The sequence below is a fragment of the Achroia grisella genome, unplaced genomic scaffold (genome assembly GCF_030625045.1).
Source record: "Achroia grisella isolate CSIRO2021 unplaced genomic scaffold, CSIRO_AGI_Agris_v1 utg461, whole genome shotgun sequence".
Lineage (NCBI taxonomy): Eukaryota > Metazoa > Arthropoda > Insecta > Lepidoptera > Pyralidae > Achroia > Achroia grisella.
Window position 1 is genome coordinate 3011252 of NW_026712871.1, and position 15562 is coordinate 3026813.

General features: G+C 35.7%; 1 protein-coding gene across 1 annotated transcript; it reads left to right on the top strand.

Moving 5' to 3' along the window:
- Nucleotides 1–5585: 5585 nt before the first annotated feature.
- On the top strand, nucleotides 5586–14613 carry LOC131845288 (uncharacterized). The gene is made up of 10 exons (XM_059194329.1): nucleotides 5586–5788; nucleotides 6344–6611; nucleotides 6999–7094; nucleotides 7674–7870; nucleotides 8318–8410; nucleotides 12354–12593; nucleotides 13132–13399; nucleotides 13724–13819; nucleotides 13973–14169; nucleotides 14509–14613. The coding sequence occupies exons 1-10, from the start codon at nucleotides 5600–5602 to the stop codon at nucleotides 14611–14613; spliced, it is 1749 nt and encodes a 582-aa protein (XP_059050312.1). The 5' UTR covers nucleotides 5586–5599.
- Nucleotides 14614–15562: the final 949 nt, after the last annotated feature.

Consider the following 15562-nt stretch of genomic DNA (forward strand, 5'->3'; position numbering starts at 1 on the left):
TACAATTCAATTCAAAATATCTGTATTCATGTAGGTCTATTACAGACTCTTATGATATGTCAAATCTACCGTCAGTTCGGAATGATGTCGAGATGAGAAGAACTGACAAGAAACTCGGCTCGTATTCTTCATTACATAGTATAAAACAAAGTCGCTGTCGCTGTCTGTCCCTATGTATGCTTAAATTTTTAAAACTACGCAACGGATTTTGAAGAGCTTTTTTATTATTTCAAGAGGATGGTTTATATATATATATATAATACACATACACCCGTGCGAAGCCGGGGTGACTAGTTTAAGCTAGTTTCAAATAAAATTACATCCAACAAACATAAAAACATAAAAGATTTTGAAGTTAAATTAAATTTGACTAGTGTTTTACGAAATTCGACCTTAATAACAAACGAATAAAGATATTTGAGTTTCTATCCGTTGTCTATTTTTAATATTTGACAGCCTCGGTGGTCTAGTGGTGTATAGCAAGCTGCCACTATCCGAAGGTCGCGGGTTCGATTCCTCGTACGGCACAAACATTTGTATTCATGAGTATGATTGTTTGTATCGGTCTGCGTATTTTATATGTGTATATATATATATATATTTTATAGATGATAATGTAATGGTGCACCCGCCTGCGCTAACGATTTACGCTAGCGGGGCACCAGTGGAGGATGATAAGACGAGCATGAGGTCAGGTCAGTTAGCACATCGTGACAAATTTACCAAGAATTTATCACAATGGTTTCCAGGGAAAACGCGTGGAGGTCAAGCTGACATGGTACATTGCTAGCAATAAGATCATCAGTCCACATTACTAACAATCAGCTTTTCCCCCTACGTATGTATTTACAAAATAAAGTATCTATGTATTTATATCAGTTGTCTAGTACCCATAACACAAGCTCTGCTTACCGTGGGACTAGATGGCGATGTGTTAATTGTCCAGGGTTATTTATTTATTTATATCAGTTGTCTAGTACCCATAACACAAGCTCTGCTTACCGTGGGACTAGATGGCGCTGTGTTAATTGTCCAGGGTTATTTATTTATTTATATCAGTTGTCTAGTACCCATAACACAAGCTCTGCTTACCGTGGGACTAGATGGCGCTGTGTTAATTGTCCAGGGTTATTTATTTATTTATATCAGTTGTCTAGTACCCATAACACAAGCTCTGCTTACCGTGGGACTAGATGGCGCTGTGTTAATTGTCCAGGGTTATTTATTTATTTATATCAGTTGTCTAGTACCCATAACACAAGCTCTGCTTACCGTGGGACTATGATATGAAATCTACCGTCGGTAGAACATAAATTACTTTTCTTACCCCTAAGTAATAAGGGTGGTCCACCGCAAATTAATTATAATTTATGATTTTTTGTAAATAAATTCGTTAATAATTTAATTTGTTAATTTATCATACATACATATAGGTACATAGGATTATATTTAACTCAATATATATCACATTGGTGACGCACTTGCGTTATCAATCACAGTTTTAATTACTTATCAGGTAATGTGCATAATTGTTTGTTTTAGCCGACTTCAAAACAAAGAAACAGGGTCAATTGAAAGAAAAAAAGAAGAATACATTTATTTGGCGCATACAAAAGATGCCAAGAAATATCTTATTAATATAATAAACGCGACAGTTTGTGAGTATGGATGGATGTTGGTTACTCTCTCACGAAAAAACTACTGAATGTATTTTGATAAAACTTTACAGTAATATAGTTTATGCGTCAGAATAACACATGGGCTATAATTTATTCAAATTCAAATTAAAAAATCATTTATTCATGTAGGACATATTAGCCGCTTATTAACGTCAAATTTTTTATATTATATTTTTTCCCCAGTTCGGTATATAGATCTAATTGAGAAGAACTGGCAAGAAACTCAATTGAATTATTTGTTTTTTTAAAAGCCAGTTTATTTACAATGTATATTTATATAGGTGTCTATGTCTAACATTAAATGAAAATCCCGTACATGAACAACTATTGGCATGCACGCTCGTCATTCAAGTAATCGTTTAGTGAGTAATAGGCTTTGCTTTTAAAAGATATTAATGGAAATTGGGAGATATTATGATAAGTGTGATGCAGACAAAGTCGCGCGTGTCACCTAGTGCATAACATTATAAACGTATTATTATGAATGTTTATTTTTGACATTTATTAGGATGCTGAGAATGTTTGAACATAAAACCCCCTTTTCGGTACTGACTACTGATCGAATTTGATGATATTTAGCAATAATATAGTTTATACATCAGAATTACACATAGGCTATGATTTAATGGGCGGGTTCGATTCCTCGCGCGGCACAAACATTTTTGTTTGTATAGGCCTGGGAGATTTATATATATTTACGGAAAATATATATCTATGTATTTGTATCAGTTATCTAGTAGTAGACACCTAGTTTTCGATAACCATATAGTAAAAATGTTAATATATATAACATACTTTTTTGTCATCCATGGTAATTATATTATTTACATAGTAAAATATATCCGCTATCATATATCGTATGTTCGCTTATATCTTTTAAACTACGCAACGAATTTTAATGCCTGAATTATCTCAAAAGCAGACGATGTCGCGCGTAACTACTTGTCCTTCATAAAAACAAAACAAACATAAAAATAAATACCGTTTTAATAACATCAGTAATGATAACTGTCAACAGAATGTCCTCGCAGGTCTCAAAAACTCATCAGCGGGCGATAATAAAAAAAATATGATTTTTTAATGCGATTTAGATAACCGGATTTGTAGGATTTGGTGACAGATAGACACACGGGTGATCTATAATGTAACACACGTCGGTACGCTGATAACTACCACACCGCAGGGGACGAGAGGGGTTAGAGGGGGGGGGGGGGACGAAGTCGGCGGCGCAGCTAGTATATTTTATATCTGACATAACACACGCTCAAAATAATAATAAATAACTATGAATTAAACATATTACAATTACTTGGTAAGTATGACCCGCAACTGTAAACTATAACACCGAACAAATCTAGGAATAAACAATAATAATCTCAGGACAACTCACACAGCGCCATCTAGACACAAGTTAAGCTAGGTAAAGCTTGTGTTATGGGTACTAGACAACTGATACAAGTACATAGATTTTTTTTTTTGTAACACATATATTATACATAGAAAACACCCAGACCGATACAAACAATCATACTCATGAATACAAATGTTTGTGCCGTGCGAAGAATCGAACCCGCGACCATCGGACGTAAAGCGGTGTGCTAGATCGCTAGACCATCGAGGTCGTCAAAGGCAGCTGAAAAGATAAGCAGATGAGTCTTGTCAGTTTACCTCGGTGTAATGGTGCTCTTATTCATCACAGTTGCAGCCACTCGACTCTTGGATCACTATCTGCTTCACACACTTCAACTTAAAAATGTAAAGTAACAATAAAGTTATTTAAAAGAACAACACGCAAGTTCTTTGTCGTTCTTCTTGTGATGAGACAGCTTTCCGAATGAGCGGTAGATTAAAAAAAAAATGTGATGACTATTCAAAAGTGCTTCAATGTAAGTTTATTTGAATAAATGATTTTCTATTCTATTCTATAGAGCACAAACTGTATATTTGGCTGCGCACTTGTAAGGCTGTATCCGTCAGGCGGGAGTTGTCCTTCAGCCGCTCCATTTGTCCTTTGGTTTGTGTCATCTGCACTCGCCCCCTATCGTCCGGTGAAGCTGTAAAGGCCAGCTGCGGCCAGCATTAGAGTAGACAGAAAAAAAACTTGTAATGCTAAATTCCATAGTACACACCAGTTCAATAGTACACTTGTACACCAAACAATTATTACGCGTTCTAACTTATAATAATTAGATTGTATTTGAGACACTGATAAGGATTCCTCGTGATAAAACTTAAGTACAATCTCCAATGTATTGTCTGCTCTGATAAAAATGTTATAATAGAATTATACTAGCGGATTTCCCGGGTTTTGATTTTGTAAATGTAGAAACAAATATAGCATCACCTAAAATGAAGGATATCGTAAATGAAATCAAATCTAACTTGTTACTAATATTATAAACGCGGTAGTTTGTTAGTATGGATGGATGTTTGTTAGTCTTTCACGCAAATACTGCTGAATAGATATTATTGAAACGTTACAATAATATATGTATAAGGGATGAAAATAAAAGATATTGCGTAGTTTAAAACTAGGACTTGCAACAAGCCACGTTCGCGTTGGTTGGTGGGACGCTACTGAGCAGGTATACGGACAGTACGGCGGGTCAGTATGTGCAATGGCACATACCTGTACCTTTAATAAAAATCATACGCAGGTTCGTAATATAGGTATACATACATTTCTAAACAATAGGGCAAAACAAGAACATCTTAAGAGGAACATGACATAAAGATATACAATAAAATATATATAAGTAGTGCGTCGCTTACAATATGTACTTTTATATCTGAATAAACCGAGGATGTAAATTTAAAGCAGGTAAAACCGCGGGCACAGCTAATGGTAACATAACTAACAATTAGAAATAACACACGTATAAAATAACATCAGAACTAATTAATAAACAACTAACATATATTAAAAAAAAACCAAAACATTTAAAGAAATATAAAACAACCTCAGCTGCAGCGAGCGTAGACCAAAAGCGAAAAAATGGTATAACCAGGGAAGAAGAATTATTAGTGATAGAGGCAAGTGGTCCCAATCTTTACATTTATAATACTCGTATACACGAACGTCCGGCTTAAATAAATTGTGATGTTGATGTAACAGGATCTACGGTAGCACTAGAACAAATTATTTATAAACTCTTTATTGCACCAGCAATAAATTACAGAGAACATAAATTAGAGTAGCAAGTTACAAAGAGCGGTCTTAACGCATAAGCAATCGCTTCCAGACAAAGTATGGGAAGAAGAAAGAAGACAGAAAGTGGTAAATGATGTAGAAAAATAGATGGCGCAAGAATAGAAGAAAGAGAGAAATAAAAAACTACAATAACTTAAGATAATTCACACAGCGCCATATAAATAGTCCCAAACAGTACTATGGTCACTGAACAATTGAAGGAAGTACATAAGTAGGTCCATTGTTTTAATTGTCTACATAATACATCCAGACCAATGCCGAATCTACAGAAATAATATTATATATTTTAAATGTATGTTTTGACTAAAATAGAATGCATATTAATGATTTTGTAGACGATGTTTAAGCTGCTACATGTCCTGTATGCACTATGAAACAGTTTCTAGGAATCATGGTGTATTTTTGGAGAAAATAATCTGAAATGAATAAAATATATTTAAAAATATGAAGCGGCGGCAGCGGGTGAATACGACGATACGCACGCACCAACACCAACACATCGGCGCCCTCAAGGATGTGCTGCACAAGTAATCGGATCGCATATCTAAATAATCTGAAGAATACACTGATAATGTGATAACATGTCTTAATGAATCTTATAAAATATTAATTCTAGCGATTAATCAAAGATAGATGTTTTAAATTTTAGTATAAAAGCCTGCCGTGGAATCGATCGCATCATATAACGTTGTTACTTCCCTGCCTGAAGATGAAACTGTTATTGCTGGTAGCGCTGGTGGGAGCGGTGGTGGCCGAGGAGCCGATCGGTCTGTACTACCACGAGAACGTGGGCATCCCTCTGGCGGCCGCCATCAAGAGGAGCGAGGAGGCCGGCGACTTCGACGGCTCCAGGATCGTCGGGGGCTCCCCCGCCGCCCTCGGAGACCATCCCCATCTGGTGAGTGACAGCAAATTTATAGATATTCAATGTTCTATTCAATGAATATTTACTCCAAAATATAAATAATGCATAAGATATCCTAAGAACTGCACTCTAAGATTTGATAGTGCGTCCAACTTAATTATGATTATTCAACTTTTATTTCTTTGAGATCATTTGATGGGAAGGCTGACCTCTTCTTTCGAATCAATTTATTGTACTTTGTTGTCGACGTTTTCAATTCTGTATTTAATTTATTATGCAAGCTATCTATCTATAACTATTTATAATTTCTAATCTTCTACTTTCACTTTAACTAAAACAACTAATTTAAAGTATATTTTATGTGTAAGTTTACATTTTATTATAATTGTCTAATTACTGTTTTTTGCTGTGTCAATTATCATTCTGCATCATTTAAAATCAAATAGGGTTATTTCTATATTACACTAAAATCAGCAACAATTTAGAAAATAGTCTTCTAGTTCCAACAGTAATAGAAATATAATTAGAAGAATCATCAGCGTTAAAATATAACTTTTAAATTAGATTCCCTTCCTTTCTGTTACCTAGGGTGGACTGCTGATCACTCTGCAATCTGGTGGCACCTCTGTCTGCGGTTCCTCGCTGCTCACCAACACCAGGGCAGTCACCGCCGCTCACTGCTGGTTTGACGGTCGCCAAAATGCTAGACAGTTGACTATCGTTCTTGGCTCTCTCCGTTTGTTCTCCGGCGGCACCCGCATCACCAGCTCCTCGGTGTCCGTACACGCCAACTACAACACCAACAACCTCAACAACGACATCGCCATCATCAACCTTAGCTGGGTCACCTACACCAGTCAGTATTGACTTATCAATATCAACTAAAAGAATAATAATTACAGTAGTAATTTTTTTGTAGAATTTAGTATATTTAGTTCAATGCAACATATTTACAAGTTAGCTCATTGTACTAATCAAGACGGTACACTTTTTAGGGAGAACTTTAATATCAATTAACATTTGAGTGTTTTAAATAACACATCTATTAATGAACTTTCTAGTACTAGAGTTTAACTATATTTACATAATCGTTTGACTAATTGTCTATATTATTTTAGCTTTTCTATACTATAGTCAGATATATAAAGGAATATAAATATAAAAACAAAATCTTCAAACAGATTATGCAGTCTCTGGTATCTCCTTTTAATCTAAAATACTGATGAAATTTGTTTGTTCATAGACAACATCCAACCTGTGAGGCTGCCAACCGGATTGACCAACAACAACTTCGCCGGTAGCTGGGCGTGGGCAGCCGGCTTCGGACGTACATCCGACAGTAAGCATTTTATATATAATGTACATACCAGCAGATACGGCCACGCGTTGCTGTGTTTCTGAGGTTCTTGAATAAAATAATATTGCGACTATAAATTAAGATGTTATTGTTAATGATGATTAAAGTTGGATGAAATTGCCCAAAATGTGCAAATCAAATTTGCAATCAGTTCAGTAGTTTAGGAATTCATCGCGGACAAACAATGTGACACGTAATTTTTATGTATAAAGATACTGACGACATCAATTTAAGTCAGACAAACTCAAATTGTGTATAGTCAGACAAGTTTCAAAAAAGGCTGTTAATTTAATTTGACTTATTGACGGTAGATTTGACATATTTTTTATTAAAATATATTTATAAAATGAATATAGATATTTTGAATTTAGGCTAATAATATTAATGTAATAATATCAAAGTAAATAGTTATATCAGGTTATGTTTTGACTTCTTCTTTTACACAGATGTAATCTGTTCTCTGTTCGGGCGTGTCCTCTCACACAATCCAAATGATTCTACATATCTTCTGCTGTACTGACTATGTTCTGATGGCTTTTCTCTTTTTTCCAATAATTTCAGGCAGCGGCATCAGCCAGAACCAGATCTTGAGCCACGTGCAGCTGCAGGTCATCACCAACGCAGTTTGCGCCTCCACCTACGGCACCAGCGTCGTCATCAGCTCCACTCTGTGTGTGAGCGGCGCCAACGGACGCAGCACATGCGGTGGAGACTCCGGCGGTCCTCTGTGGCTGTGGGCAAGCAACCAGCGCACTCTGGTCAGTAGATTGAATGTTGCAAGTAAACGTGACTTAAACTCCTCCCATCAGGATGTGTACTGGATTATTTGTGAATATAACATACTTGTTATTTTATACTGTTTTAAATTTTATCGAGTCACTATTTATACATACAAATTAGGAAAAATTACGGGTTCTTACTACTTTTTATTTATTTTTATCAAGTTCCCGATATATCGGCAGTTTTCAAACACCATGATCAAGGGAAACTAAAGAGCAGTGGGTAGATGGATTAGAAAATCTTTTATGGACAGACATATTGGTCTACCTTCAGTCGTCTTCGTTTGATGTTACTAGTGATCTCGCTAGATACGCAGTTCGGGAAACTGTCCTCACAGTATCTTCACATACACTCAATACACTTTCTGATCGCGATTTTTGCTTTGTTTTGTTTAACTTTATTTATTATTTGTTTATTTTCCTCAGATCGGTGTGGTGTCCTTCGGTTCCGCCTCCGGCTGCCAGCGTGGCTTCCCCGCCGGCTTCGCCCGCGTCACCTCCTTCCTCTCCTGGATCCAGGCTAGATTGTAAACGCGTCTATGACTGTAAAGTGTACATACATTGATAACATAAGTGTAAAAATGAAATAAATTTAAGCATTTTAAATGACGTTTTTAATTTATTCACCACTAGAGTAACTGTTTCATTTGAAATCATTACAACACAGCCCTATTGAAAAGTTCTGAAGAACTGACACGAGTTAAAGAATTAAAGATGTTGCATTGTCACAATTTCAATATAGTAGTTGAACAGTTTTTATTTTATTTATTTGTTTTCGTAAAACTAATACTATTTACAAACATAGTGATAAACATAATTAAATCAGAACGACCTCTTACAGGTGTTCACGGATAGAAACGTAATATATACATACAAATAAAATTGGAGTGTCTGTTTGTAATATTGAAATAACCGTTTTTTACTACATACATATGGTACAGTCACCAAAATTACATTTTATACCATTTTTGTCTGTCTGTTTGATCCGGCTAATCTCTGAAATGGCTATACCGATTTTGACGGGACTTTTATTGGCAGGTAGCTGACGAAATAAGGAGTAACTTAGGCTACTATTATTTTTGAGAAATTCTTTATTTACGCGTGTAGCTAGTTTTAAATATAAACAATTGAAGTTTGTTGTACAAGTCGAATGTTTGCTGCAATGTTAGGCACCAGATAACATTCACCCTCGTTGGTTATTATGTGATAACGACGACATTCACATGTTAGATAATTACAAAATAAAACAAGTATTAAAATATTACAAACTAAACACTTCACGCGACGTTTAAATTTATTAATCACTAGCTGTACCCGCGACTTCGTCCGCGTGGAGTTTTAATTTTTCTAAAATAAAAGTAGCCTAAGTTACTTCTTACTACATCAGCTACCAATAAAAGTCCCGTCAAAATCGGTCCATCCATTTCAGAGATTAGCCGGAACAAACAGACAGACAGACAAAAATTGTAAAAAATGTTATTTTGGTGTATGTACCGTATGTATATTCCTATGGATGTAGTAAAAAACTGTTATTTCAATATTACAAACAGACACTCCAATTTTATTTATATGTATTTAGACACGGCAGTGCTTAGTACACAATATTGAGTTTGTCTTACTAGTTTGACATTATTAAATGCAATTATTATATTGATGTATCTAGATCCCATACAACTCATAGACATGAATGCAACAGATATCATGAAATATATTTGCGAGGACTTCAAGAATAAGGTGTGCAAACTAATATTTCACTGTCATATATCATAAATGTAGAAATACAACTTACAAAACAAGCTGCTTATGTTAATGAAGCAATAGATGTTACAGAGGTACCTGTAGACGATATTGTAGAGTCTCTCACTATTCTCTTACTTACGTAATGCAGTAAGAAGTATAGATTAGATAAAATAAGAATCAGTGTCACAAAAATGATATTTACTAATATTTAGTGTCGAGAAGGTTTTAAGATTAACAGAGTCTTTATAGATCTTCCAGAGAAGCCTATACACTTAGATTGTATTGCTATACAACAATGTGGGAAAAAAAAGTAAAAAATATAACGAGGAATTTGAAGAAGAAATAAATATTCTAAAAAAACATATTCAACAATAATGTGCACCTGGACGTGAATTTAAATAATAAGGATATGTATTGTAGTTTACTAACACAATATGAATAGATATCCGAAATAAGTAATAAATAAAATCAATAAGGACCGCACGGCGTTACTAAAGAAAACTTTGTTATATAATAATTAAATAAATAACCCCAGCACAAACACAGCGCCATCTATGTAATCCCACGGTAAGCAGAGCTAGTGTTATGGGTACTGATATAAATTGTGTGTATATACATATATAATATTCATAGAAAACACCCAGACCGATACAAACAATACTCATGAATACAAATGTTTGGACCGTGAGAGGAATCGAACCCAGTCACGGGTTCGATTCGATCGGAAGTAAACCGGGGTGCTAAACCGCTAGACCACCGAGGCGTTTACTATGTGCTTGATAACGTACATATTAATGTACGTTATCAAGCAGATAGTAAACGTAGTGGCAGTAGATGCCTGCTGAGCCAACCTCTGCAAGTACAGGAACATCAGACACGACAATAGGTAGCAGTGCCTACCACACTACACAGTACACATACAAAGTTCAATGTATTATCAAATATATTAGGTACAAGATAATTACAATTAAGTAATTACTCGTGTGCTATTTGCACTTACAGTCTACTATGATGATTATACAAATCAACCATTTAATTGCCATTGTTACAGAAACTAGCGACACGCCCTGACTTCTCACGACTAAAATGATTGAAACAAATGAAATTAAACGAAATGATGATGCAGTAGATGCGTAGAAACACGACACTGACAATTATAATAGAATTAAAACAAAATTGGCTGAAAATAACAGAACGCATGCAAAGAAATCAAAAATCATAATAAACAACAACAATAAACAGGTTTCCACACCGAATATTTGTAGTCTCACACATGTTAATTGTAGCGGAATTAAACAAAATAATATCAATCCATCGAGTAGTAAATAAGAACAAGGCATAACAAGAGTAAACAGAAAAGAGAACAAGAAAAAAAGATGATATATTCGTACCAAACATTAGTTTGTAATATATGGACACACCTACGTGTATATGATACTGCAGCGGCTGTGTGGCTGAGACGGTGTTTTACAACACAAGACCTGCAGAGACCTGTAATGTAAAAGTTACTATTTTATTTTTCATTGATAATGCGTGCTATTTTGTATTCAAGCAACTATTTTTAATCTCATACAAACAAACAATCAAATCTATCCTGTTTATAATATTAATCTAGATAATTTGTTGATTTGAACTGAATTAGACAGAATCGAATGAAAGTTCAAAGTCCACAATTATTTAATGATCATGATAGAAATTGTGACTTTTGATTTATTTCATGATATTAAAACTAGGAATGATATTAATGAACACGAAGAATATTATAACGGTGTATGCGCTGGATTAACAGAAAATGTTCAGAGTCCTGCATTATTGTTTCTAACTCTAATGACCACACTGATAACAGGCCTTAATAAGAAAAAAAACATAATAAAAAAGGAAAAAAACAAAACCAAATTTTTGTCGCGATATTCTCGAACAGATAGGAGTACTGTTTTGTTTATAATATTATAGATAGTAGGAATGATGCTATTGTGAGCATATTTTCCATTCTATTAATGACATAACAAAAATATTATAGTTAATTGAGTCTGAGCGTCATTTCTTAGAGATCGATAAACCAAAGCCGTCTTCCAAAGTTTCGGACCGTAATAGCGGTACCAGAAAAGGCACATTAGCCAACTCAAGCTCTTAAGTCCTGAGCACAATAGCAGAGATGCCGTCGGGTCCACTCGATTTACGAACGTGTACTACCAATTCTAAATATATTCATTTCGGGAGTTGCAGTTCATTACAACGGTCAACTGATAGAGACCGCTTCTAACATTAGCCCTGTCTTTTGTGTCATATTTAAATTTGTCAATAATGAATTCATTAATTTTAATAACTATATCCTGAGTTAAATAATAATATTGTATTTCAATCACGTTAATCAATTGATTTGAGTTGTATGTAACTAAACATTTTACATAATCAGGTTAATCAGGCTGTTAACATCCATACATCCGGTATGGATGTTAAAAGCCATAAGTCTTCTCGTTTTTGAAGCGCCAGATCTTTTGGAATCTATAAATCTCTGTAGTACAATAACTGCTTCCTCCGTAGAGAATTATGATAAATATTTATGACACACAATAAAATTTATGTATATAAGTAATCGAACGACGTACCTAATCAAAAAAATTCGCACTTGTAATCTGCTACAATATCTAATGCATGTTTTAAAATATTAAGCCGAGTGATTAATCAAAGATTGATGTTCCAATAAAAGTTTATATAAAAGACGATCCTGCAAGTGTTCACGGTCATATTACTGTTACTTCTCTACCTGAAGATGAAACTGTTATTGCTGGTAGCGCTGGTGGGAGCGGTGGTGGCCGAGGAGCCGATCGGTCTGTACTACCACGAGAACGTGGGCATCCCTCTGGCGGCCGCCATCAAGAGGAGCGAGGAGGCCGGCGACTTCGACGGCTCCAGGATCGTCGGGGGCTCCCCCGCCGCCCTCGGAGACCACCCTCATCTGGTGAGTGACAATACATACTCTATATTAGAAAAGTATGTGATAGACTATTTATAATTATTATAAACGAATAATCACTCATACCAAAATACTATCTATCACAACGAAATAAAATACTGTAAACCTGCAATATAAATACAAAGAAACTTAGTGATTTTCAAATCCGATAAAACTTTGTCAACAGTAATTTATTTTTTGTTTGTAATTGTAAAAAGTAAGAATTTCTCAGATCTTGTGTTCACGGGGTGTCATATTTATCCATTTCACAAGTGTAACCAGCTGTGTCTGAATCTGATAATCCTCTGCCTGCGACGGCAATCCTGGAAATTCTGGGAAAAACTATGCTTATTTATTATTAGTTTAGGATTTGATCACTAAATATATCAAATTTTATTTCAATCACTTAATGAAAACTGGTAAACATAACATGTCATAGGATACAATGCCCATTGTAGCCTTCGACGTTGCCTTTTCTAAGGTTTAAGCTGTAATGTTAAATTAATTAGGACAGGTCCTTAATTAACTCATCTATTTCACCCAGGGTGGCCTGCTGATCACTCTCCAATCCGGTGGCACCTCTGTGTGCGGCTCCTCGCTGCTGTCCAACACGCGCGCCGTGACCGCCGCCCACTGCTGGTTCGACGGCCGCCAGAACGCGCGCCAGCTGACCGTGGTGCTGGGCTCCCTGCTGCTGTTCTCCGGCGGCACCCGCATCACCAGCTCCTCAGTGGCCGTGCACGCCAGCTACAACACCAACAACCTCAACAATGACATCGCCATCATCAACCTCAACTGGGTTGCGTACACCAGTGAGTAGCCTTATTGCATTAGCTAATATTGAGAATAACTTAATAGTTCTTGTACAATAATATAGTAACAGTCAAATATTGGATATTGTCTGAATAGTTTACTTGTGATTTCGCCCGAAGCATCTGGACATCATTCAACATTAGCATAATTAACTTCACATGAGTTAATTTGGAGTTTTCAAGTCCAAGTCAATGATAACTATAACTAAATCGACTCCTCAATAACCTACAGTATCTTATTATAGTGGAGTATTGTGACCGAAATTTGCAACCATCAATAATATTTTGTCATCGTATAATTCTTCATCACCTGTTCGCTTGCAGACAACATCCAGCCCGTGAACCTGCCCACCACTTTGGCCAACAACAACTTCGCCGGCAGCTGGGCGTGGGCCGCCGGCTTCGGACGCACATCCGACAGTGAGCATTAGTTTATTATTATTTACATACCCATCTATATTATTCTCAGAGAACTAACATGATCTTGCTTGTTGCTCTTCAGCGGGAAACTCTTTAGTTTCCTATTTAGTTCTCTCAGCCTTCGCTGGTAATTTATAATGATGACAATTTCAGACACCGGTATCGGCAACAACCAGTTCCTGAGCCACGTGCAGCTGCAGGTGATCACCAACGCGGTGTGCGCCTCCACCTACGGCACCAGCGTCGTCGTCAGCTCCACTCTGTGTGTGAGCGGCGCCAACGGACAGAGCACATGCGGCGGAGACTCCGGCGGTCCTCTGTGGCTCTGGAACAACAACCAGCGCACCCTGGTCAGTACACATCTTATTCTTCTAAATATATTTTAAAGTATTCTTTATATTCATTTATTCAACTAAATTTTGAACTGACTATGAATGATTTAATGACAATCACACTGGATATTAATAAAATATTTGTGATTTTTGTTTTCTAATCTTTTTGCACATTAATTGAAAGTAACGTACGTTACTGTAAAATTATCACTTGTACGTTGTTTTTACGTTAAGAGTAATTGGCAGGAATCTAAAGCCTTAACAACCACTTGAACCGAACCCTCAGTATTTGGTAGAAGATATGTATATTGGTTTTTATTTTGTTAGAGTGTTATCATAACTTATTTTCTCCCACAGATCGGTGTGGTGTCCTTCGGTTCCGCCTCCGGCTGCCAGCTCGGCTTCCCCGCCGGCTTCGCCCGCGTCACCTCCTTCCTCTCCTGGATCCAGGCTAGATTGTAACTGCGCCTGTAGTTCATAGACTTTATTATAAATAAGTGAAACAATAAAATAAATGTTACAATATATGTGACGTTTTTAATTTAATTGTCACCAATTGACAAGAACCGGAAGGATTTTTAAGTTAAATAGTTTATATTAGATTTCACAGCACATACAGACGTATGTACATATTGTGATAATATATGAATACGTGTACGTACTCTGACATACAACTGAAAGTAAGGAAAATACCATGATAAAACGTTTGTTTTTTTTAAGGTTTCAGTATATGTTTTAATTTAGCAGATTGTTATTTTTTGATATATGAGTTTATGTTTATACTATATATATAATATGTTACGAACAAGATAATTACTATTCAGTAATTTGATAACGTCGTGTGAAATTACAGTCTACATCTATATAAATAAAACTGGAGTGTCTGTTTGTAATATTGGAATAATCGTATTTTACTACATGCATATGAATATAAATACGGTACATACACCAAAATAACATTAAAAAAAATGTTGTCTGTTAGAGATACAAACAGACCGACAGACAGCTGTCGGAACCGATTTAGCCGGGACTTTTTTTGGCAGGTAGCTGATATAATAAAAAGTAACTTAAGTTACTTTTATTTTAGAAAAATAAAGTTATATTCCACGCGGACGAAGTCGCGGGAACAGCTTGTTGATTAATAATAATTAATAATACTCAATTACGTATATCATAGTTATTTACATGAAACTATTGTTGCAGTTTCTGATGTGTATGTAGCTGACTCGAGCAGCTTCCTTCATCACAGTTACTTGACATTTGTCATTGTATTTCACCCAATTGACATATCTCTTTAAATTATAGCCCATGTGTTACTCTGATATATAAGCTATATTACTGTAAAGTTACATCAAAATCAGTTGAGTAGTTTTTGCGTGAAAGAATAACAAACTTCCATCCATACACACAA